Source organism: Poecile atricapillus, chromosome 33 (assembly GCF_030490865.1).
Source record: "Poecile atricapillus isolate bPoeAtr1 chromosome 33, bPoeAtr1.hap1, whole genome shotgun sequence".
In the NCBI taxonomy this organism is placed as follows: domain Eukaryota; kingdom Metazoa; phylum Chordata; class Aves; order Passeriformes; family Paridae; genus Poecile; species Poecile atricapillus.
In genome coordinates, this window is record NC_081281.1 from 3,032,713 (window position 1) to 3,057,605 (window position 24,893).

The 24,893-nt window shown below is 57.2% G+C and overlaps 5 protein-coding genes across 6 annotated transcripts in view; 3 read left to right on the forward strand and 2 right to left on the reverse strand.

The window, feature by feature from the left end:
* The window catches only part of LOC131590293 (G patch domain-containing protein 4), a 5,980-nt gene extending 4,590 nt beyond the window's left edge, over positions 1-1,390 (reverse strand). Inside the window, exon 1 of the mRNA XM_058860223.1 lies at positions 1,367-1,390. Within this exon, the coding sequence (XP_058716206.1) occupies positions 1,367-1,390 (24 nt within the window). The remainder of the gene's footprint in view (positions 1-1,366) is intronic.
* Positions 1,391-1,786: 396 nt separating this feature from the next.
* On the reverse strand, positions 1,787-13,448 carry UBQLN4 (ubiquilin 4). Of its 2 annotated transcripts, XM_058860493.1 has the most exons (11): positions 13,247-13,448; positions 11,223-11,374; positions 8,737-8,942; positions 8,141-8,403; positions 6,822-6,980; positions 5,928-6,153; positions 5,455-5,594; positions 4,929-5,012; positions 4,209-4,324; positions 3,396-3,573; positions 1,787-2,992 (listed from the first exon to the last, which is right to left on the reverse strand). In XM_058860493.1, the coding sequence occupies exons 1-11, from the start codon at positions 13,397-13,399 to the stop codon at positions 2,840-2,842; spliced, it is 1,830 nt and encodes a 609-aa protein (XP_058716476.1). In that variant the 5' UTR covers positions 13,400-13,448; the 3' UTR covers positions 1,787-2,839. The 2 variants fall into 2 exon arrangements, with proteins under 2 accessions (XP_058716476.1, XP_058716477.1); XM_058860494.1 differs by lacking the exon at positions 4,929-5,012.
* A 349-nt stretch (positions 13,449-13,797) lies between these two features.
* LAMTOR2 (late endosomal/lysosomal adaptor, MAPK and MTOR activator 2) lies at positions 13,798-15,531 on the forward strand. The gene is made up of 4 exons (XM_058860560.1): positions 13,798-13,953; positions 14,838-15,000; positions 15,116-15,205; positions 15,304-15,531. The coding sequence occupies exons 1-4, from the start codon at positions 13,886-13,888 to the stop codon at positions 15,358-15,360; spliced, it is 378 nt and encodes a 125-aa protein (XP_058716543.1). The 5' UTR covers positions 13,798-13,885; the 3' UTR covers positions 15,361-15,531.
* Positions 15,532-15,672: 141 nt separating this feature from the next.
* On the forward strand, positions 15,673-19,711 carry RAB25 (RAB25, member RAS oncogene family). Its single transcript, XM_058860558.1, has 5 exons — positions 15,673-16,451; positions 17,389-17,584; positions 17,700-17,893; positions 18,055-18,135; positions 18,874-19,711. The coding sequence occupies exons 1-5, from the start codon at positions 16,412-16,414 to the stop codon at positions 19,002-19,004; spliced, it is 642 nt and encodes a 213-aa protein (XP_058716541.1). The 5' UTR covers positions 15,673-16,411; the 3' UTR covers positions 19,005-19,711.
* Positions 19,712-19,934: 223 nt separating this feature from the next.
* On the forward strand, positions 19,935-24,535 carry LOC131590467 (ras-related protein Rab-11A-like). Its single transcript, XM_058860557.1, has 5 exons — positions 19,935-20,370; positions 22,675-22,870; positions 22,946-23,139; positions 23,221-23,301; positions 23,541-24,535. The coding sequence occupies exons 1-5, from the start codon at positions 19,950-19,952 to the stop codon at positions 23,678-23,680; spliced, it is 1,032 nt and encodes a 343-aa protein (XP_058716540.1). The 5' UTR covers positions 19,935-19,949; the 3' UTR covers positions 23,681-24,535.
* The last annotated feature ends 358 nt before the right edge of the window (positions 24,536-24,893 follow it).

A 24,893-nucleotide genomic window follows, 5' to 3' on the forward strand; every position in this document is an offset into this window, starting at 1 on the left:
CGACCCTCCCAACTCTCCTTCGCAGTGCAGCAAAGCCCCTGGGAGCAGTGTGGAATGGGCAGCTTTGCCAGACTGCTGGGGCCGGGAGGTGGCATCAGATGGACACAAGAAGCTGCAGGCTGCCCTGTGTCTCTATTTTAGCATCTTGGCTGGTGGGGTGGCAGCAGGGGAGGAATGATCCCAAAGTGGCATAAGAGCAGATGCTACGATGTGAAGAGACAAGAGAAATGTGTTTTCCCACTTAAACAAGCAAGAGACACCAAGGACTCGATGACCTGTGAGGGCTTTGTGGCCTTGCAGGAGTTAAATGGAACTTGTGAAAATAATGGACAGTCTTTTTTATATGGACAGATATTGATGACTCAAGGGGAAATGGTTTTAAACCAGAGGAGGGAAGACTTATGCTGGATATTGGGAAGAAATTTTTCCTTGTGAGGGTGGTAAGGCCCTGGCCCAGATGAGCTGTGGCTGCCCTGGATATGTTAAAGGCCAGGTTGGACAGGGCTTGCAGCAACCTGGGATAGTGGAAGGTGTCCCTGTCCATGGCAGGGGGTTGGAATGAGATGAACTATGAGGTCACTTCCCACCCAAATCATTCTGGGATACTCAAACTCCCATGGACTCTCCTCAGTGGTTCACAGCCATCTGCACACACTGCAGCAAGATTCTTCCACCATGCAGGGATTTATTTCCAGCCAGCTTTGGAGACACCAAACTGCTCCATTCTTCCAAGTCCCTGTTCCTACACAGATCCTCTCACACACACAGATCCCTTGCACTGTGGTGACTGACACCACCGTGTCACACCTTGCTGACACACTGAGGGGGTGGAAGGACAATTTCTGCCTGGCCAGGAAGAGTGGTGGGACTAATTTTGCTCCTCAGAGGTTCAAACTCATCATGGGAGTATATCCCCACTCCCTGTGACCCTGTGCACCACCTCTGCACCCTCCCTTCCCTGCTTGCACCATCCATCCTCCCACAAGCACATTCCTTACAAGAGCTGGCTTGTGCAGGGATGCAGACTTTAGTGCTGTCAAGGGACACTGAAGAGATTCCCAAGCCTCACAGGTCTTTTTAGGAGCCCATTCTGAGCTGCAAAGGGGCCAATCATTAACATTTGGGAAGAGCTCTGACCCTGCCAGTGCCAATCGGGACCTCCAGTCCCATCCCTACACAGCTCTGTGCAAACTTCGCATGCTGGAGGAGAGGTTGCACAAAGCAGTCCCCATGTTTGTGCACAGCCTCCAGAAGAGGTTAAAGCTGCTTTCTAAATCCTCCTCCAAGGGACTGCAGTCTCATTAGGATGCACACACAGCGGCAGGAGTGTTTCCAGCCCCATGTTTTCCCCAGCAGCACCACCTACACTCTCAGCAACACGAACAGCCATCGATCCCCACTTCCAGCTATGGAGCCAGCTGGGTGCAGCAGGTTTTACAGGTATGCAGCAAACCTCCTGTTCCCTCTCTGCCCAATCCTCCCACACCGAAAGAAACTTAAAACCATCAAATAGCACTGACTCCCAGCTCTCAACAGTTCCAACAGCTGCTAATTGACAATTCTAATTCAAAGGAAGCTTCCACACTGGCACTTTAGGACCAACATTCCTGAAGTGTCAAAGGTTTCCTGGCCATGAGGGCAGGCAGCCCAGCCAGGTGGGGAGGGAGCACAACACCCCCAAGCCTGCCTTGAGCACCGGGAACAGGATAGGACAGATTAATCCCAAGTAACTGGGAACTGGCCCAGCTGAGCCAAGGCAGGCAAGGATGAGACAGGGATGCAGGGAGACAGATGGTTGTGCGCATTTATTCTCCTTTGATAAAAATGGTGTATGCAAATTACACAGCCATGGAGGCTCCTGGGAAATACCACCCTGCTGGTCCTGGGGAGTCTCTTGGACAGTCAGAACATTCAAACACACCAGAATGGAAGGGGGGGTGGAGGATGGATCTGAACTGGGAAGAACACGAACTTCAACATTTTCCAGTGAAGCAAAAAGACCGTTAGCTTATTTTTCCATTTCCTATTTAGTTTTCACACTTGTAGAAACGAGCCCAGTGAGCATAGAAGTCAATGCCCCTGGACACCTCTGACCAGGAACCACATGACTTGGGCAGAAACACACCTTCTGAACACCTTCCTCTGCACAGCACCATCAACTCAAGCTTAAGAACTGCACACCTGGTCGCTGCACACCCCTGGGCTCCGTTACACCACCCCCAGAGTGTAAAGAGGCCACACTTCAAATGCAGGTTTTGCACCCATTAACCCTCTACCAGGAGACTGGAGGCACCTGTGAGTGAGGGACATGGGCTTGGTTCATCCCAGGAAACATTAAGACAAATGACATCAGAAATTCTCAGATAATTTCAATTTTTCTTTTGATCCATTCCCAATAAGATGCTGAGAGAAATAACCAATCCCCAAACTTGGCTCAATTTTTTAAATATTTGCCTGAAAGGAGGGCTAGGGGAGGAATCATGTACAGTTAAAATCAAGCTACTCAAAACACAATCATTCAGGTAAGTAACTAGAAGTATCGCCTCTACCATCTAGAGAGAGAGAGAAGAGTGTCTGAGACAGGGCATATTTAGGAAAAAATACACATCTGAAGTCTCTGTGGCCACGATGAGAACTGGAATCCACATACAAGCCAGTTAAAGAGCATTTCAACATGAAATCTTAACTTAGTAGGAAGGTCAGGGGTTAAGCTGTATCTTTTTGTTTTAAATACATGGACAGCTGTCAGATATGAAAATGATGGCGGGCTTTCCGGAAAGATCCCCTGTGCATGTGTATGGATGCATGTGCTGACGTCTGTGGGGCAGCAGGACAGAGTTTAGGAAGGCTGGGAGCCCAGCAGTCTCTCGATAGCTGCGTTGATGTCCCCACCGGTGGCGATGAGCGCCTGGAGATTGGCCTCACGGTTGATGAAGCCCATGGCATTCAGCTGCTCCAGTTGCTGTTGGAATCGCACTTCGGGACTCTGCGCCTGTGAGGGAAAGGACAGAGAACCTGGAGTCGGAGAGCACAGGCAGCATTCCAACACGGGCAGTGCCAGCAGCCTCGGCTGTGCAGGAACTCCGAGCTCAGCTTCAGGCTCGTGCGGGGACAGTCTCCATGTCCCCTTGGGCTGTGGCACAGCAGCCACACCAGAGTCCTGGTTTGGTACTGACAGTGGCAGCAGTGCAAGGAGAAGGATCCCCAGCACACTGAGCTTAAACCTCTCAAAGGGTTCAACACCCCAAAGAGTCAGCCAGACCCCAACACCAAACCTGGCCTAGAGCAGCACAGCCACAAGAGACTGCTGGGGACCACATTCCCTGAGTGGGGTGAGGTGGGGAACCCCCTGGAGACCTCCCTGCCTGTGCCAGCACCCACTGGGCGTTACGTACTTGAGAGCTTCCTCCGGCCAGCAGCTGAATCATCTGCTGCATGAGCTGCTGTTGAGGGTTACCACCCCCAGCTGGAGAGGCACTGGCCGGCGTCGAAGCAGAGGGAATGGGGTTCTCCGGGATTGTGCTTCCTCCTGTGGAGGACGGGGGCATCCGGGGCATGCCGAAGGAGCCGAGGCTGCAGAGAAAGGCAGGGCATGCTCAGGGTGCCACTGGCACTCTGGGAACCCCACCAGAGTGTGCCAGCAGGGCAACCAGCACATGCAACCTGGCTGGCCTTCACTGAAGGCCCTGCTACAGGGCAGCTCTGAAAATTGAACGGGCTGCATCCATGTTCTGGTCACACATGGCACTGGGAGTGAGCAGAGCTAACAGAAGCCTGCAGAGAACTGCTGTGATGGAGCATGACCCCCGGTGACAGTGAGCAGAGAGCTCAGGGCTGCCAGTAGATCAGCCTGCCCCAGCACAGCCACCCAGCCCTGTGTTTGTCCATCTCATACTGTTCTCCAGAGATAAAATTCTTGAGTTCAGTCCACACCAAATGCAGCAAACAAAGGATGGGGAAAGGAACAAGTGCATTCCAAACCTCTTCTCCAAAAAGAAAGGGTCAAGGACTTCCAGTGAAGCACAAGCAAGCATCAAGTGCTAATTAGCTCACTCAGAGAGGCCTGCAGGCACACACACCCGCACAAGTCCCAGTGACAGAGCTTCCTAAGCAGATCTCCCAGATGAATCCACAGGCAGATGAATTCTGCCTGCTGGTACTGGGCACGGCAGTTCTGCCTGCATGGCCCCACTCTGAAGTGTCTGTACCTTGGCACTAGTCCGGGGGCCTCCGTCTGCAGCGTCTGGAGTCCCTGCTGGATCTGGAGCAGGGCCTGCATGGCGCGGGGGTTGGTGAGGATGGACAGGGAGTCCGGGTTCTGCATCTGGGGACCAAGGCAGAGAGACACCACGGTACCAACCAGTGAGAGCTCAGGCAGCCAGAGCTGCACCACTGTCACACCTGAGCCAGCGCCAAGCTGCGCCTCTTGCCTGTGGCCAGTGCTGGCCTTCATGTCTGGATCCTCCTCCAAGGCTCCAGACTGCAGGGCTCACCTGCAGGAATACTCACAGAGCTCACAACAGGTTTCCTGAATGAACTGGATGAATCAGACTAGAACTGGGGACACATGCCTTTGGGCTCTGATTTACCTGAGAACCAGCTGCTTTAGCACAATTAGCTGTGTATGTTTTGTAAACTCAACACAGTGAGAGATGGTCTACACAGGGGTTCCAAGCAGCTTAACAAGCCTAATCTGCAGTCCACCTTTCAGTAATTCAGACAAATTAATTCAGACTACCTTGTCTAACCAAGTTCTTCCTCTGTGTCTCCCCTGTGCAACCCCTTTCCTTCCTCAGCCCAGCCCCCCAAGCCCACATGCTTCCTAGTGCACTCAGTCAAGCAGCTGAGATCCTGACTGTCCCACAGTGTGGGGAGAAACTCTGGAGCCAGGGGCTGAGGGCAGCACAGGGCCAGCCAGAGGCCTTTACCTGCTGCAAGAAGACAGGGAGCTGAAGGCGGAGCTGTTCTTGAAGCTGTGGATTCCCAGCAAAGAGGGGGACATTTACCATGATCTAGCAAGAGACAGCACATGTAGGTAGGATCAGAGGGTTGCTGCCACTTGCTGTTAAACCCTATGCAACTAAGCCATGAAGAACAGGTCAGTCATGGGGCCCCTGACTCCCTCCCTGGGCTTTCAACATGCTCCCCTGCTAAGGGGTATCAAAACAGGACAGCTCAATTCCTGACAACAGTGTTGAACAGGGGCCACTTGGCCACGGGCAAAGAAGCACCACTCCCATGTCCCTCTGAGAGCCACCTCTTGTGTTAGGGGCTCTGCAAACACACCGGGCTCAGAGCTGGGGCTGCCTTCAGGCTGTCGAGAAATACCACTAAACTGTGTATTCACTCTGCTCCAGTGTCTGCAAGAGGAACCAGTCCGACCCCAGCAGCAGGCTGACCTCACACTGAGCTCATGGCCTGCCTGGCAACAGCTGACAACTGTAACACTTTTACCTGAGCTGCAAAGTCCGGGTTCTGGGCAAGAGTTTGCATCATGCTCCGCATGTAGGGGGCAGAGATCATATTCTGCATCAGCTGAGGGTTTTCAGAAATCTGCTGCAGGAGTCCTTGCATCTCTGGGCTGTTGAACATGCCTGTTCAGGGGAAAGGAAGACAAAGGAAGATCCCTGATGAGCCTGAGCACCACTGCATTGCCTGAAACACAATGGGATAGGTGACAGCATTGGCTGTACTCCACCCCCTGGCCACGTGGACTCTCTCTTGAGAGCTTCAGGGACAGCAGAGCTCCCAAAGGAGCCGTCCAACAAGCGCATCACAATAATTCATCTATCTCCAAGTAGGCTAGACCCATTCCTCTGGATAGCAGCAGCAGAGGACAGGGCCCAAATGCCAGAGGAACTGGCCCTCCAAGGAAGCTTGGGTGACCTGCTCAGCCAGCAGCACCCCCTGGTTCTTCCCTTACGTACCAGCGCCGATGCTGGCAGCACTCAGCCCAAAGGGGTTGGATACAGTTGGGGTGCCCTGGGTGGTTGCTGAGCCCGTGCTCCCTTCACTGCTGGGTGCCTGACTCTGGGAAGCAGGGGGTGTGGGACTCCAGGGGTTTGGCAACGGCTCTCTGTTCTCTGTCCGCAAAGGCTGAGAGCTCGAGCTGTCAGAATTCCCCGTCAAGGAAGAGAAAGGATTGTTGCCAAACTAGGGAGAAAAAAAGAAAGAAACAGATGGAATCAGTTAGTCCCAGCAGACCAACCCCAGCACTGAGCGAGCCAGGGAACAGCCGATCATATTCAGCCAAGTCCAGAATTTGCTAAACACGTGCCATGATCTGCCTCCTGAGAAATCTGCAATCCACAACACACCTCACTGAGAAAAGACCAGGCTCAGGAGTGGCCACAGCCCCAGATTCAGCTCCCAAATGCAGGGCTTCAAAATGTCCCTGTAAAACCACCACCCAGACATACCAGTAGGTAATGCTGGACTGGAATATGCCTGCAGAGCCCTCTGCAGCCAGATCTGTGCTCCCTCCTCCTGCACTACCAGCCAACTGGATCTGAGCCAGCTCCGTTCCGAAGGCATCGGGCTCCAGCTAATCCAGTGAGCAGAGGGCTGTGCTAACAGTGACAGGGCCTGCCTATGGTCAGGGCTGGCATCCAGCCTGCTGGGGGACTGGAGGAGCCAGAGCAGGCCTCTCCAGCACCTCAACCCCTGTCATGAGAGGCACTGCACCATGTTCTCTGGCCAGTGGCTGCACTGGAGTGGAGGGATAAAGAGCTACACTCTAAGAAAACTGTCCCATCAGCACAGGGGACAGGTCAAGACCCTTTTCCCACACTACACCCCACTCACAGGAACGCAGCCAATACCTGCTCCCTGGCCGCACTAAACATGGGCTCCTGGATGTCCGTGTACATCCGGCGCAGGGCATTGTATCCTCCTGGAATGCTCTCGAGGTTACTCAAAGCACGGTCCTGATTCCGCATCATCTCCTGCATCATGGCAGGGTTACGAGCCAATTCCATCGTCTGGGAGAAGGAGGAAAAAGTGGAAAGCTCAGGCCCACATGCACCATTGAAGGGCCTGGGTGGATCAAGAGCCTGGTCAGCAGCAAAGCCTTGAAAGAGTTAAATCTTAGCTCCCAGGAGAGAGAGGATAATCAAACCCTATTCACAGGCACAGAGCAGAGAGATCATTTATCCAAGCAAAGAGAGCCCAGGGATCCAGGCTCCTCCCCAGCCTTGCTCAGCTCTCCTCCTTCTCAGCCTTGGTTCAGCTCAATGAAACTGTCCTGTTCCTAAGCAGTATCAGGATATCCAACACCCACATGCTCCCACACAGACTGGATGGACTACATACAACAAGCAGGAAGGTGGGTCCTTCCACCCTCTCCAGACTTTTGATGGCTCTCCCCTGCACAAAGAATATCCAGGTCTCATTTGAGGAACCTCTTAAGTACAGATTATTCATAATTTAGTCCTGCAGCTCTGGAATTTCATGTATGGTTGACACAGCTGAAAGCAGAATAACTGAGAAGCAGATGGAAACTAGGCCCATTCAACACTATCCTCTTGATAAGCCTTCCCAGGAAACAGCAGAGTCCTGGCTGTTAACACCCAGATTCTCACTGATCCCTTAGAATTCCCTTCTGATGAACCTTTGGTCTTCCAGACAGCCAGCCCTCTTGGATACAGATCCTCTGTTCTGGGAAAAAAGAGAGCCCTCTGGGATCCCAGCCTCCACTACTGCTCCCCACTGACACAGGTAGTGAAACACTCACTGTACAGCTCTGGAGTCTCTACGTAATGCATCAAGAGAACTAGAGAGACACAAAGAGCTTTTACGGTAGCTTCACTTCTCCATCACTGTTTTTACTCCCATTCCTGAATCACAACACAGTAGTCTTGTAGTCAGCATACTAGGAAAATTCCAGCATCCCTTTTTTCCCCAATACACCATGGATTCAATAGCTCTGAAAGGGAGGTAAGAGTTGCAAGGATGTGGGTTGAGTAATCAGTATTCACACAACTCAAGACCATGATCTGTTTGTGGGGAGCTCACAACAGGAAGGAAGAGATTTCCAAAACCACTGCTCTGGCATTCCTGCTCCTCCTCTGCAGCACAGACACTGATGTTGGTCCACAAAGACTCTTCTCAACACTCTTTACTGAGCCCTGGTGTGACTCACCTGCCTCATGAGCTCTGGGTTATTGAGCATGTGGCTTATCTCTGGATTTCGCTCCATGAGCTGCTGCATCTGGGGATTGGCCATGATCATCTGCCTCATGAGGTCAGGGTTAGACATCATGTTCTGCACCAAGGGATTCTCCATGATCTGGGAAAGCATCTCTGGGTTGGACATCAGCTGCCGCTGCATCTGCTGCTGGAGCTCCATGAAGTTGGCAGAGCCCATCCCAAGGTTGCCCAGCCCAGTGATGCCACCGAAGCCAGCTGGAGAGGGAACAACACATGGGAAGAGAGGTGTGAGTCAGTAACTATCAGCAACTGCAAAAGAAGACAGGCCCACCAGCTGAACTGCATCCCCACAAATCCAAGGGTATCCTGTACTTCTATGGCAGCCAGCTCTAAGTAAGGACATCCCTACACACACACACACACACACACACACCACTGAGTGGCATTACCTTGTGCAGGGACACAGAGGTGTGCCATGGGAGTGATTCATGCAAAGCCCACGACAAGCAGAGACAACAACAGGGGTCAAGAACCCCAACTCTTTGGTCTAATCCCAGAAAATCCTTCCTTCTCACAGCCCCCACTTACACAGGATGGATGCAGCACTGTTTGGGCCTCCATCTCCAGGACCTCCCAGGGTCCCTGACCCGCTGCTCCGTCTGCTGCCACTCCCTGCATCCGGACCAGCACTGCTGGATGTAGAGGGCTGAGACGGGGCAGCAGGAGAAGAAGGGGTTGCAGTCGGGGCAGAAGCAGCACTGGGGGCAGAAGCAGCAGATGTTGAATCCTGGACCCTGCAAAGTATAAAAAGTATTAAACTCCTGGTACCAAGGAAGGGCATGGGGAGTCCTCTGCAGGGACACAGGATGCACACCCCACAATGACTGGGCTCCCAGCACACCAATCATCCCCACAGCAGCCAGCCCCAGCTTCCATCCCATCTCTGCCTGCACTGATCCACAGCTGTGCTCCCAGATGTCTTCTGTCTGCTGGAATCTGCCTCCCATCCTGATGCACTGCAGCCCCTGACATGCTGTCTTGGCCCACGCAGAGCGGCTGGACGGGTCTTACCCTGAGTTGTATCCAGCTCTTCCTTGAAAGCCACTGAACTATTTACTGCAGCCATATCCTTGAGCAATGAGTGAGCTCCAAACAGGAAAATCCTTCTGCTGCTCCCACAGAAACCACAGGAGGTTACAGCAGGGCTAGTGCATGGGGTAAACAACAATGTTCACTTCTGAATATTCCTATCAGTGCTTCTGGGGCAAAAAGAAGCATCAGCATTACTGTACAAAGAGGGAAACTGAGGCACAAGGCAGCCCATGCCTGTCTCAGAAAGCCATAGAACATTTCATTGGCTCCAAATTCCCAGCTCTGCCACTGGCTGCACCTTGATGCAAGGTTCCTGCTCCAACACAAGTTGTCTGGAGCTTCTTTTAACACACCCACACAGACACTGTGCTGCAAGCCACCACGCAGCAGGCGCTGGACATCAGCTTTGCTGAATACACCATCCCAGGTTAATACCTTGTTACCACAGTTACTCCTCAAGTGTTACAGGAATTTCAAAGAGAACATTTGAAGATTTTCTGAAGCCTCTGCAGTCATGACAGTGAGTCCTGGACTAGTGTTGAAGAGCTTTCATTAAATTAAACCACAAAATTCACTTTACTCACCTCAATAATGCTATTATACCTCTGACAATACGAACAATGATTTCCTGATTTTTTTTTTTCCCCAAACCAAGAATTATTCCTTTCCTTTATCTCCCTTTCCTTTTTCACTCTTCTAGAACTTGAAAAATCAACCCTGAAGGTCCCTGTCCACTGTCCAGACTAACCTGACTGCTGCTGAAAACCAGTGGCCTGACAGAGGCAAAGATTGGGGAAACAAAGCAAATGGAAAGCTGAACAAGAAAGGAAGAAGGAAGCTAGAGAAAGGGCACTTGGCTTCTCTCAGCCTCTTGTCACAGGAAGAGGCTGTAATGTCTTCAGTAAGCACTTATCTAGGACTATTAGCAGGAGCAAAATGAGCAGCCCAGGACAGCTCTAATTCATCCTTTGAAATGGTTCACCAATACCACATTTATAGCGGAAACAGCATCAGGCTCTCAGGCTACCTGGAGAGGCAAAATCCAAGGAGAGGCTGCAAACTCGGCAGTATACTTCCCTGTGTTTGTAAAAAACAGGTGGAAAAAAAAACGAAACAGGGGAAAAAACCCATCTTGATTAATGCAGCTCTCTCAGGGGACAGCAGAACTGCACAGAGACATAGCCCTGGAGCTCCCCAGGAGCTGGAACACACTGTGGCTGGAGCCTGAGGCACGGCTGTGAAGATCAATGAAATGTGGCTGCAACTAAAGCAAAGAAGCTATTCCCAAACTCCTTCCATGCCCACCACCCCTCTGGGAAGTGCTGGGAAGAGCTAAACCTGCAGGACCCTGAGGTCAGCCCTGTGTCCTGTTCTCAGTCTGAGGCCTGTGGTGCACATGAGCCACATCCCCACTGGAAACTGCCCTGGGTGCACCCAGAGCACCACATGAGCAAACCCCCACGCTGCCCCATGTCCATGGTTGCACAGCCCGAGCCTCTGCACACTCCTGACGTGGAGCATCCCCTGTCTGCACCAGCCTGTGCAGCTGTGCCTCCAGGGGCCACACAGGTGCCCCACAGGGCTCCGCATACCGTGTGCCGCTTGTGGCGCCTCAGAGAGCCTGAGCACAGGCTCAGAGCTGAGTATGTAGCAGGTGACAGAAAACCCAGGTACTGGCTTCTACAGCAACAGTTCACTGGGAAAGTAATTTCTGTTATCAGAGACTTTTTCTACAACTTTTGCTGGTTTGCTAGAACCAGTATCCATTTCTGATGGGCTCTTCCAAGACACACACACGAGTAATGTTAAAGGACCAGCCCCTCCAGGTACCTGCCATACACCATCACAGCCGTGTCATCCATGGACAGATTAGTGACAAACCCCATTGCTGTGTGGCACAGCTGGGGTAGGGAAAGCTCACCAGGATCATCACAATCAGTTATTCCCATTTGACCCCAGCCCCACCAAGACCAAACTCTTACTTCTGCGGAGTCTTAATGACCAAGTGAACAGTGAGCCCATCTTTGATCCCATGCTGATTCAACGTGTCTCCATCCTTCAGGATCTTCCCAGCAAAGATCAGAACCAGCTGATCCTGTTTGGCTTTAAACCGTCTAGAAATCTCTTCTTTGAACTGAAAAACAAACAGAGCATTTTTCAGATAAAGGACTGGTACCAGAAACATAAAGCTCCAGGGATCACATCTACTCTGGGAACACCACAAGAAACTGACAAGCCCTCAGAGCCCATGAAGGTACCACAAAGTCACCGCTGCTGATGATGTCTGAGGTATTAATGAAAATCAAAACAAAGCAAAGACAAGTTCTGGAATCACAAACTACGCAGTAAATCTCAGAAAAAAACAGAGCCATTCCCTCAGAACAGCTGAAGGCTTCCAAAGCCAGACCAGTTGTGCTTCAGACCTAACCCAAACACACCATTTATCCTGAATGACTGGTTTCATCTGCTCATGTGAGATTTTTTCCTAAGGAAAGCCGAACTCTGATTTAATACAGGACAGAGCTCTATGGAAAAGGGAATAATCCCTTATCAGCCAATGGAAATAAACTAGGTCTTCTCCAATTCCTATTTCTGCAACTGAATTCCCTGTGAGCGTGCCACAGAGCATGGGCACCTCTTCTTTACTGTGTGCTGTGCTGAGATTTACACCTGCAAGCAAGACTCTCACTGCTGGCCCTGCCAGGGCTTTCCCAGACTGATTTGGCGGAAATAAAGCCTTGCACTTGGAAAACACAAACTGTAGGGAACTCAGAGGGGAAGGCCAGGATGGAGAGTGAAACACATGCCAGAGCTCTCAGCATTTGCACCAGAACTCTAAAAACAAGGGTGGGCACACCACAGCCCTGGTCCCAGATCACCCTGTCTGTGTCTCTCCCCACACAGCCCTATGCCCTGCCTGCACAAAGCCCTCACTCTACACTCCCTGTACCAATGGGCTCCCCAGACAGAAAGGATCAGGAGGGCCACACGTGCACAGCCCCTGCCCACGCCATGGGCTGCTGCCCAGAGATCCCTGCCAGGCCCTTCACACGCCGACCAAAGCGCGCAGCCAGACAAGCGCAGAGCCCGTGACACCTTGTCCCAGTGGGCATCGCCACTTCCTCAATGCCAGGGCCAGCCCTAGACCCAGCCCCTGCCAATCCCAGCCTCTGCTAACCTCAGCTCTTACCAATCCCAGCCTGCTCTCGCTCCCTAGCAGGTGCAGAGCCCCCCGCCAGCGCACCCGCGGAAGAGCCGATGTTTCCTTTCCTCCACCTCACCCAACGTTGGCCCCAAACATCCGCCCGGCTCGTCTCCCCTCACCCGGGGAATCTGCCTCCAGAGAAGTCCAGACCTACGCCAGGACCCCCAGCTGCACCCCCGGCAGCCCCCCACGCACTCATACGGCTCTGCCCACAATCCCAACACCTTTCCCACACCTCCGCTCACGGAACTCTCCCACGCAGCCCAGCCCACGGGCCAAGCCCCCAGACCCCACCCCTGTCCTTCATACCCCTCCCACTGCCACCACCCCCAAAGCCGCTCTCCGAGTCCCTCAACTATTGTGGTTTCGACACCCACGACCCCTCCCACAGATGAGCCCCCCAGATCACCTCCCGCCCTCGGGACTGTTTCTCCTCCAAAGCCTTCCAGCACCTGCCCTCCTTCAGATCTCCCCGCTCCCTCCCACCCTGGCTCCAGTAAGGCCCAAAGGTCCGGGGTGCCCCGCAAGGCCAGGCTTGACCCCGAAGCCAGTCCCAGCCCTGATCCGGGTCTCCAGGAGACCCCCTGGACCCTCCGAGTGCCCCCCCAGCCCAGAGCCCCCTTCCCCCGCTCCTCAAGCCCGCCCGAAATTCTTCCCCGCCCCAAACTCAGGCCCCTTCCCAAAAATCCTTCACCCCACTCCTCGATCCCTCAGCCCCCCAGACCAGCCGCCCCCGCCCCTCAACACCCGCGACAGCCCCCCCCAGGCCTCTCCGCCCCCCCGACCTGTCCCCGCCCCCACCTCGCGCACGGAGGCGCCGTCCGCGATGACGATCTCCTCCTTGTCCTTGGGGGTCTTCACGGTGACGCGGATGAGCGCCCCGCCGGGCCCTGCCTGGCCATCCCCGCCGGGCCCGGGGCCGGGGCCGCCGCCGCCGCCACTCGGCTCCGCCATCTTCACCGCCCGCCGCCAGCCCGGGCCACCGCCACCACAGAGAGCCGGGAGCGGCGCCACAGCAGCTCCTCGCCCCACGACAGCGCCCCCCGGCGGCCCGGAGGGACAGCGGCAGCGCGGGGGCGAGGGGGGACAGAGCGGGGCGGGGGAGGCACAACGGGAGCGGAAAGAGGGGGCCAGAGGCTGGGGAGGGCAGGGCGGGGAGGGGATGCTGCCCGCAGGGCCCCACCGGTGCCCCCCAACGACCTCCCCTTTAACCGGCCCCATCCCCGATCGCCTCGGTCACCGAGGACCCACGCCTGCCCCGTGCTCCCTTTTGCTGCCGAGGCCCCTCTCGAGTCCCGGCGCCCCCGGACGCCCTCCCACGGGGACACCGGCAGGGCTCGGGCGGGACTACAACCCCCGGGATGCTCCGGGCCCGGCGCGGCCCCGTGACGGCGGCGCGCGGCCCGGCCCCACCCCCGGCGCGCGGTCCCGGCGGCGGCCATGCTGCGGCCCAAGGCCCTGACGCAGGTGCTCAGCCAGGCCAACACCGGCGGCGTCCAGAGCACGCTGTGAGTGCGGGGGGCCGGGCGGGGGGCGGCTTTCCCCGAGCGGGCCCTGATGTGAGGTGACGCCGCTGCGGGGACGTGCTTTCCCTGCCCAGGGATGTTTCCCGATAGATGCTGCCCCTGCCCGAAGATGCTGCCTATCATTGCCCTGCCCCTGCCCTTGCTCCCAGCCCTTGCTTCTGCCCCAGACCCTGTCCCTGCTCCTGCCTATGCCCCTGCACCTTCCTCGGGCATGCTGCCCTCGTCCCTGCCCCAGCGGTGCTGCCTGCCCCTGTCCCTGCACCGGGGGATGCTCCTTGCTCCTGTCCTGAGAATGCTGCCCCAGCCCAAAGATGCTGCCTGCCTTTTCCCTGCCCCCAGCCCCTGCTTCTGCCCCTGCCTGGAGAAGCTCCATGCTCCTGTCCTGACCCTGCCCAGGGATGCTCCCTGTCCCTGCCTGGGGAAGATTAGGCCCCTTCCGGAGGCAGGCATGGGACTGAGACCTCACCCCCTGCATGGTGCTGGGCTATAGATGGTGATGGGACCGTGCACAGTGTGTGGGGCCGGGGCCTTGCACCGTTCCTGATGTCTGGTGCTGGGATGCCTCCTGCACAGCGCAAGGGTGATGCACAGAGCTAGGGCTGTGCACAGTGTTTGTCTCTCAGGCTCATGCCCAGCCTGTGGCAGGTCCCACTGCTTCAACAGACAGAGCCACCACAGCCCTGCACTGCCCTGCTTTGGCCTGGGGCCACTGCAGAGCCTTCTGGCTTTGAAGCCCCCCCACCCCCTGCCAGGCCCCTGCAGAGTGGGGGTGTCTTGGGAGTGGGTGGGGGAGTTTGCTGTACCCCTGGTACTGAAAGGGGGTCTGGTGTTAGAGGCATTAGTTTGTCCTACCGTGTCCTTCCCAGGCTGCTGAACAACGAGGGATCCTTGCTTGCCTACTCGGGTTATGGTGACACTGATGCCAGGGTCACTGCAGCCATCGCCAGCAACATCTGGGTGGCCTATGACAAGAATGGGCACCAGGCATTCAATGAGGACAACCTCAAATTTATCCTCATGGACTGTATGGTACGTGGAGCTGGGGCCTGCCCTGCCCTCCCTGGGGGCCTGGCTGTGGTGCCAGGACCATGCTGGGGGTCCAGGCCAAGCTGGGGTGCAACAGGTGCTGTTTCTTCCTGGCCAGGAGGGGCGAGTGGCTATCACACGGGTGGCAAACCTGCTGCTCTGCATGTACGCCAAGGAGACGGTCGGATTTGGGATGCTGAAAGCCAAGGTAATGCTGTTGGGGAGGTGGCTGGAGGGTCGGCAAGACTGCAGACTTAGAGTTGCAAAACCCACCTGGGCGTGGCTCATGCCATTCTCTGCTTGCAGGCACAGGCACTGGTCCAGTACCTGGAGGAGCCGCTCACACAGGTGGCTGCATCGTGATGGGGCAGTGGAGGGCTCTGAGGTGCCACTGGGCTCTGACACTGTCACCGTCACTGGCATGACCTGGGCGTGAGTGGCCCCACGGGCATCCCGGAGCTCTAGTGTGGTCTTAAAAGAAAAAAGGTGGCAGAAATACAAAAGCTGGGGTAATAAAAGCGTTTGATGCTTGTGTCCATCGTGTCTGTTGTTGGGGAGCTGAGGGGTAACAAAACCTGGCTGGGCTGGAGGTGCCTGGGCAGTATTTGGGAATTGCCCTGGGGAAAGACAAGAATTTGCAAGGGGCTGTTACCAAAGAAGAGAGGTTACAACAGCCGAGCCCCTGCACAACCCTGCTGGTCACACTGGATAGCTGGAGGTGGTGGGGGCTCCTTCCCGTCCCAGTTTCCCAGGCTTTCACACGATGGCAGCAGAGGCGAGGGAACATTCACAGCGGCGGGAGCCGGGCTGAGTGAGGGTTCTGCTCCTGGCACAGCTGCCCTCGCTGCCATCCTGCTCTGCCCATGCTGCCCCGGTCTGCTTTGCTGCCATCGCAGCACACGCTGCCCTCCATGCCATCGCTGTCCTTTGTCCCCGCCCGTGCCACCTTCACTGCGCACGCTGCCCGTGTCGCCCCCGCTGTCCTGTGCCCGCTCCCCCGCCTGCCCACGCTGCCCTCGCACCCCTCCCTGCCCGTGTTCCCCACTCAGTTCTCGCTGCCCCAGCCTGCCCCGCACTCAGGATCAGGCCCTGGCTCCTCCTCCAGCCCCGTGACGGTCCCAGAGGTGACACTACCTGCCCAACCTGTGCTGCGACACCCAGTCCCACCCCTTGAGTCAAGCGGCCGCGCTGTCGCCAGCTTGTCTTCTGTCGCTGCTGCTGTCCCAGACCCTCCGCGCTCCCCTGGACCCGCTTCGCTCCCGCTCGCTCCTCGACAGAAAGGGACCTCTGGTCGCTCCGTGTCCTCCCTCGGCGCCTCCGGGAGCCCGGCCCGCTCCGCCGCCTGCTTGAGGCTCGGCAGCGGGAAGGAGGAAACCCAGGGCGGCCCTGCGAGGGCAGGCGGCAGCCGAGCGACATGAGCAGCGCCGAGGAGGACTACAACTTTGTCTTCAAGGGTGAGTCCTGCGCTCGATGCGACCCCCTCCTTCCCCAAAAGGGGTGGAGCAGAAAGGCAGGAACTGCGGGGAGGGAACGAGGGTGCCCCTTCCCCAGAGCGGCTGTGTCCCGAGCTGGGACGGTGCTGACTCCCCCCGCGGCTGTGATGGGCACCGGGAGCAGGGGCAGGGGCAGGGGCAGCACTGGGAGGCTCAGGGGACAAGGGAGCAGGCGCCGAGCACTGACAGAAGCGAGGCCAGGGCTGGTGAGCAGCGCCAAGGTGCACAGAGACCCGGGGAGATCCACACTTACCCCAAGGCTGCAGGTGTGCAGTGCCAGGCAAATTGCTGTTGTGGGATGGGGGTGTGTGTGAAATCTGGGGTTAACTGTGTGAGACAAACATGCCATGAAAGCCTGTAACCCCCGAGAGCAGTGGGCATTGAAGAGTCATTTGCTGCAGTGACCGGAGCAGTGGCATGTGCAGAGAACATGGGGGTCAAACCTGAGCTGGAGAATGTGGGCACAGCCTCACACATCCCATGCTGAGCTCCTTGGGCCTGCCTGGTCTCTGCCAGGTGATATTGGCTGGACTCTGCTGGAGCTCAGTGCTCCCTGTGGGCAAGTGGAGACAGACAGGCTCTGGTGTGCCACCCATCCTGAGTGCCCACTGCAGCAGGGTGGCCCAGGGCTCACCAACATCCTTGCCCTGCTCCTGCTGCCCAGAGCCCAGTAGCCATGACCCCACTGAGCAGCTCTGGGGCCACACCAGCACTAGGGAGCACAGCTAGGCTCCCACAGGGACCCCTATTTGCTGAAGGAGCAACCACACCAGGGGTTAAACCCGCACAGCTGCCCAGCCTCTGTGACCAGTCTGGGGTCACTGGACAGCAAGCAATGCCCATGCAACCAGTGCTGGTAGCTGGGGCAGTTCAGTGGGATTTCTCCTTCCTTCCACAGTCGTCCTGATCGGGGAGTCTGGGGTGGGAAAAACAAACCTGCTCTCTCGTTTTACCCGCAACGAGTTCAACCATGACAGCCGCACCACCATCGGCGTGGAGTTCTCCACGCGCACAATCCTGGTGGGAGATGCCGTGGTGAAGGCTCAGATCTGGGACACTGCTGGACTGGAGCGCTACCGTGCCATCACCTCAGCGTAAGGATGGGAGGCCTGAAATCTGTGCTTCTCCTGGGATTTGGGTTCAGCCCCATGGGTGAGGATGCTGGGGGGTGGATCTGGAGCATGGAATGATGATGGGGTTCTGTAATAGGTATTACCGGGGGGCTGTGGGTGCCCTGGTCGTGTTTGATATCACCAAGCACCAGACATACGATGTGGTGGACCGCTGGCTGAAGGAGCTGTACGACCATGCCGAGGCTAGCATCATTGTCATGCTGGTGGGAAACAAGACTGACCTCGCACAGGCTCGAGAGGTGCCCATGGAAGAGGCGAAAATGTTTGCAGGTACAGGCTGGCACCCCACCACAGGGCTGGGGGCTTGAGAACCTCCCCAACAGCTTGGAGCTGCACCAGTGCAGGCATCTGAACATCAATAAAGGTGCTCCAGATTGGAGCCATGTCCTCACTGGGGCCTGCATCATCTCAGGGGGCTCCTCTCCTTGCAGACAACAACGGGCTGCTGTTTGTTGAGACCTCGGCGCTGGACTCCACCAATGTTGAGGAAGCATTTGAGACCATCCTGAAGGGTACAGGCACTGGTGCCGTGATGCAGCAGAGTCCCAGGGCATTGCGGGGTCCCTTTCCCAGGGATGCGGGGCTGGGCAGATGATGTGCAGCACTTCTCTCCCTGCTCCACTTGAGCCATTTGGGGTTAGCTTCATGAGGTCTTTTGGTGTTGTCTTTCTGGCTGCTTTGGTTTTCAGCCTTTGGTGCTGGGTGTTTCACTTCCCATACCCGAAGCTTTGTTCTCATGTCCCCTGGGCATCCCTGAAGCCCCAGGGGCTGCTTCTCCCCCATAATCTCCAGTCTCCTTCCTGTTGTCCTGGGCTCATGAGTTGGTGTCTCCAGCATCCTGCCAAACCGGCTGTGGGGACCTGGGGGGCCAGGGATGGAGTCCAAGAGCAGCTCTCCAGGAATGGCAGCCAGCAGCATCCGGGCAGTGAGCTGTGCCATGCCATGCTGTGCCGTGCAGTGCTGTGCTGAACCAGCCTGGCCCAGTGAGCTGCCAGCCCCAGAACAGGGTGAAGCACTAATCCCAGGTTGGGCAAGAGGAAATTGCCCAAGCACAGGGTGTTCCCCAAGTGCTGCAGGGATGCGACTTGTGGGAGCTGCTCCCTTGTCACCCCTCAAGTCACCCCTCTGCTGCGTAGAGGGGAAGGAGAGCCACCGGCGTGCCGAGCTCTGGGAGAGCAGTGGGGGCTGCAGGCTTGAAGCTGTCCCTGCATCCCCAGGGGGCCTTGGCTGACACACTTCTTCTTTGGCAGAAATCTTCTACAAAGTGCAGAAGCAGAAGCAGAGGAGCAGCCAAAGCAACACGGTGTCACTTGCCAGTGAGAACCCTGAAGGCATGGCCCCAGCACAGGCGGAGAGGCGCCCGTGCTGTGTGGCCCTCTGAGCCACTGGGCAACCTGGGAACTCTCCCAGGGACCCCCACAGCCCCGGGACACACCAGTGGCCACCAGCACAGGCTGGTGTCACCCTGTCTGCAGCGCCACTCCTGTCCTGGTGCAGTGGGGACCAGCAGCCTGGGCAGGGGCCAAATTCTGCCATAAACAGTGAGAAGTGCCAGTTCCAGGAGCTCTTCTCTCTCTGTTTCATTTTTGCTGAGCCCTGATTAGCATCACCACTATCACGCACCGTTTCAGCCCTTCTTGACCTCCAGGGGAAGGGGCCCAGGACACCCCTAAGGCACCTCTGGGGAAGAAGCCAGGAGGTTCTGGGCAGATGATGCCAGCTACAGGAGCCTCTCTGATTGCCTCTGGCCCTGGGCTTGCTCCTGTAGGGCCACCCTGTGCTGTGCACTAAGGATGTGGCTGACCAACAGGCACCTGTCCCACCAGGGACTGCTCTGGGGTTGATCCAAGCCCTGGGGTGTGAAGTGGCAGCACTCAGCCCTTGAGCCTGTCTCATCCCTAGACATCTGTCCCATCCCTAGACATGGGGCACGTGTGGCAGCAGGACCAAACAAAGGTGCCTGCTTGGCACCTGTCTGCATGGTGGGACAGAGCTGAGCACAGGGCCCAGTGCCATGGGGCCGGGAGCAGCTCTGTGTCCAGCACGGGTGTGATGCAATCATTAAAGGACTTGTGAAATGCAGGTTTACTCAGCTGGAATTCCTGCGTGTTTGTGGTCGACGCCCCGGGTCCCCACCTTCATAATGTGCTGAAGATCATGGCCTCCAAAGCAGCCCAGCTGGATGCCATGGCTCCCCTGTGCCATCTCCTACCCCGATGCCCCCCCTGCACTCCCTCCTGCCCTGAAGCCATGCTCTCCCTGTGCCCCCTCCCCACGCAGCCTTTCCCAGTTTAGGTCCCCTGTTTGAACTTTATCAGTTCAAACGATGACGCAGCCTCTGCCAGTTATCCGAAACCCCTCGGAAACCGCGTCATTCCTGCTGGATTCTCCGTGGCTTCGCTCGTTTTCCCTTTGCACCACGCCAGCCGTGCCAGCCCAGCTCCACATCACACCCACGGTTCTGCGTGGAGCCCGTGGTCATCGCTGTCCCCACCAGGAGCGCTCACAGGTGGTGGCTGTCCCTGCCCCCTTACCTGGCCCAGGTGAGCACACCTGGGTGCTGACGGGCAGCCCCGGCCGCCAATGGGTGCGGAGCAGGAAAGGCTGTGGCCACCAATGGGTGGCGGGGGACAGCCCCTGCCAGGGCTGGATAAGGTCCGGAAATCCCAGTTGGCCCAGTGGGAGCGGGCTTGCGGTGCTGGGCGAGATGCGGGGCAAGGACGATGAGTACGATTATCTCTTCAAAGGTGGGTCTGTGGCCGGGCTCAGCCCGCTGCCCTCCGGGCTGGCTCCCCGCAGCACCCTCGGCTGGGACGGGGACCGGGACCTGGGGCTCGTACTGGGATGTAACTCCCAGTTCTCGGCAGCGGCGCCTCTTGTGGTGCTGCGCTGTGCTGGGAAGGAGGGCGGATACTGGTGAGGCTGGGGCTGAAGTGCTGCCGTGGTCGGGGGGTTTGCTAGAGCCGCTCTGATGGTTTATCACTTATTTGCTGCTCATTACAGCAGCCCTTCACTGCTGCGGGAGGAGGCTGCAGCCCCGGCCCGAGCGTGCAGAGCCCTGGAGGGGTGGCTGTGGCCACGGCAGCTGCTGGTGGTGGGGAAGGCTGGTCCGTGGGGCTCTGTGGGTGCCGTGCCGGCCCCTGAGCACCCCTGGGCGCTCTGCTCTGCGGCACTGGGTGAGGGGAGCGCATCTGGGAGCTGAGCAATCGAGCCCAGCAGAGAAAGCCGTGCTGCTCCCCAGCTGCAATAGAGGATCCAGCGATCCAGGCTTGTCCTTCCTGGTGCTGGTCGTGCTCTGACCTCACTGCTGTGCACGGGGAGGGTGGGGGACAGGGACAGGCTCTTGGAGACACACCGTTGGTGTTTCTGCCTGTGGAAGCCAAGCATCCCCATGAAGCACCCCCATCCCTGTGCATGCCAGGCTTCCTTGTGGTCTCCTGTGGCCAAAGCAGGTGCTGAGGGAGCAAAGGGACATCTTAGCAATGCCACAGCCTCCTGAGCCATAAAATCCAGGGTGTGAGCTCACCAGTGGGTGGCTGTGAGTCAGCCTACCCACACAGGCCTGCCTGCAAGGCCCCAAGTAATTCTAGCCACCGACACGACGTAATTCCAGCCAGCAGCGTCCCGGTAGCCCCTGGCTCCTTGCACACCTCCCCTGGCCGCTGCCCAGGAAAATCCTCCTCCCTGGAGCTAGTCTGGGACCTGGTGTGGGGGAAACTCTGATGCTGGGTTGTGCTTTGAGTACGATGCCCAGGCAAGAGCTCTCCCAGCTGCGTGGCTTTGGATCCCTGGAAGTGTTCTAGGCCAAGTTGGATGGGGCTTGGAGCAACCTGGTCTAGTGAACCAAGAGGTGGAACAAACATGGGCTTTATGGTCCCATCCACCCAAACCGTTCTGTGATGCTGTGGAGGAGCTGCTATTCCCTCATTCGCTGCCTGTCCTGACACAGCCATTGCCAGCAGTGTTCCAGTGCCTTCCAGCTTCCCTCAGGGATCCCAGAGAGCTGTCCCACTTCCTGCTGGGCTTCCTGGTGCCAGGCTGTTTGCTGGCTACCCTGCACTGAGGGTTTTGTCCAGGGGGTGGCTGCACTCTTGGAGGCTTTGCACAGGCAGGGGAGCCGTGTGTACAAGCTGGAGCTGGTGGGGAGGGGTTATCCAGGACATGGAGCAGCGTCCTTGCAGGAAGATCCTTGTGGCTGCAGAGCCTTGACTGAGTGTGGCTGTGCTTTGCTGAGGCTCCTGCAGTGTGTGCCATCCCAGTGGCCCCTTGCTGGTGCTGCTGTTCCTGTGCCCTCCCCACCGTGCTCGCTGGATGGCTGTGACCTGAGTCCAGCCCTGGGGAGACACGTCCCACCAGCGAGAGAAGTGTTTGAGTACACCTGGGGAATGAACAGCATCAGCAGTGAGGGAATTAAAACTAACTTAAAAAAAATAAAACCAAAAACCTGTTGAGTCATTAACTCAACAAACTTGACTGGGAAGGTGTGTGATAAAGCACCCCAGAGCCTGTTTCACCAGGTTTTACAGGAACCAGCCAGATCTGGGACAGGCAGAAAATGCATTTAACCCACACCCAGGGACTTCCTGGACCAGCAGCAGAGGAGGATGCTTCCTTTCAAACCATGTCTTTAAGCCTTCCAGTGTGCCCTCAGAGTTGGAAGGTGCACAGGGTTGGCAAGAGGAGCCCCAGCTCTGCCTGGCCTCTGGCCTGGCTCTCCCTGCACAGGTCCTGACCCTGGTGTTCTGCCCATTTTGGGTACATCAGTGCATATGGTGCCTTCTCATCCCCAGGGACAGAAACTTCTGGCAACTTCCCAGCAATGGCAGAAATTTTCTCAGGGGGTATTTATAGGCAGCAGTGATGCTGCTGGGAGGGGTGGAGGCAGCTGGTCCTGCTCTGCTTCACCCCTCACCTGCCAGTTCCTCCTGGGTAAGATGAAGGTGGCGTCTGGATGGGGGGGAAGATGAGGAGATTCCCATCCCTGCCAGGCTGTGGGATGGGTGCCTTTCCTGGGTGGCTGGGAGAGCTGACCCTGTGTTTGTGCCCCCCAGTTGTGCTCATCGGGGACTCAGGGGTGGGAAAGAGCAACCTGCTCTCGCGCTTCACTCGCAATGAGTTCAACCTGGAGAGCAAGAGTACCATCGGGGTGGAGTTTGCCACGAGGAGCATCCAGGTGGACAACAAGACTGTGAAGGCTCAGATCTGGGACACGGCCGGGCAGGAGCGATACCGGGCCATCACCTCAGCGTGAGTTTTCTTCCTCCCAAGCTGTGGCCCTTGCCTGGGGCCCTGCTGTGACGCTGTCCCCTCGCTGTCCCTCAGGTACTACCGGGGGGCAGTGGGAGCTCTGCTTGTCTATGACATTGCCAAGTACTTGACGTATGAGAATGCAGAGCGCTGGCTCAAGGAGCTGCAGGACCACGCTGACGCCAACATTGTCATCATGCTGGTGGGCAACAAGAGCGACCTGCGGCACCTGCGGGCTGTGCCCACCGATGAGGCCAGGAGCTTCGCAGGTATCTTCCCCCATCCTGTCTGGTCCCATCCCATCTGGCTGGGGTTCATGGCACTCACCTGAGCTCACACTGTTCTTGCAGAGAAGAACGGGCTGTCCTTCCTTGAGACGTCTGCTCTGGATTCCACCAATGTGGAGACAGCTTTCCACAACATCCTCTCGGGTAAGGAGCAGCCAGGAAAGGGAGGGACAGAAATAGAGATGGCTTTGGACATTGTGTCCTTTCAGGACACCCCTGGGGGCCTGGCTGTACTGGGTGGGATCTGGGTTGGACTCCTGCTCCCTTGGCTGTGGAGAGGTGGGCAGTTGCACCCCTGGAGCTGTGTGTTTGTGGAGGGAGCAGATCCCCCACTGAAATACTTACCTAAAGAATTTTTTCACTTCCTCTTTCTCTGCTGGCAGAGATCTACCGCATCGTGTCCCAGAGACAGATCACGGGGCAGCCGGAGTCAGAGTTTGGTCCCTCCACCACCATCGAGCCCATCCAGGTGCTGCCCACGCATCAGGAGGGCCGGCAGGCGCCCTGCTGCCAGAACATCTGAGCCCCTGGGCTGCCCCCACCTTGACCCCCCACCACCCAACACACGGTGGCATCGTGTGTCTCACCCTCTACCTGTGCCCACCGCAGCTCCCTGAGCAGTGCAGGCTGGTGGCTGCTTTTGTGTGCACCATCATCCTGCCCGTATGCTGCCCCACCTGTGTTTGTGTAGGACCAACAGAAACAGGGGAGGAGGCAAAGCATCGGGGTGTGTTCCCCTCACTCCCCAAGGCTGGGGGCATGCCATCCCCTGTGTCCCTGCTCCCTTTAGCCCTGCAGGCACAGTGGCTGGGTGGCACTGAGCAAGCCCAAACATGGTGAGTCCCGGTTTGGTGACGCCCTGTGTGTGGCCCCGTGGGATGGGTGTGGAGGGGGACACCGAGTGCATCCTTCTCCTGCCTGGTGAAACCAGCAGTGATGTGGCCAGTTGTGCCCAGCCCTGTCCCAGCGGCACCAAGAGCTGGGAGTGCCTCTGGGTGCTGCTGGAGCCATCCAGGCTTGTGGGGGTGACGCTGTTTTTGTGCTGTGACTCCCTCCCTTGGCATGACCCCAGCAAAGGGAAAAGCTGTGACTCTTCCATGGAAAGAGATGGGAGCAGGGGCTGGGGGCCTTTGGGAAGCCCCAAGGAGGGGACAGGGATTTGGGGGGCTGAGGGTGGGCACATGGTCCCTCTGCACAGCTGCCTGTGTGGGAGCCAGTGTCAGCACTGGGGACCCCTCAGCTCCAGCTGCAAGGACCCCCTGGCTTGGCTTGGCCCTTCCCTGCTCGAGTGTTTGGCCACTGTGGCTGGTGGCTGCATGGCCCAGCCTGGGGACACGCCACCACTGGATGGAGTGTCTGATACATCAGTGGGATGACAGTGGCCTTGTGCCCTGCCTGGGGGACAGTGGCCACCCCCAGGGTGTGCATCACCCAAGATGCTGGGACAGACTGTGCTGAGCCCTGTGCTGCTGGCAGGGGTGTTTGGCAGGTGTCAGTCAAGAAGGGTGCAGGTGGAAAGCCTGCCCCATTGCCCCAGTACTGGGACTGGGGCCCCTGTCACTGTGTGGGGTTTTGGGGGATCTCTCTTTCTCTCCACAGCTGCCCCCAGTTGGGCATCTCACTTGGCTGTGCCAGTAGGATCTGGGCCAGGGTTTCCCCTTGGGGCATGATTTGTCGATTGAACAGAAATTGAGGCAAAATCCCCAAATAAAGCTGCTGTTGAAGCCTTTTCTCTC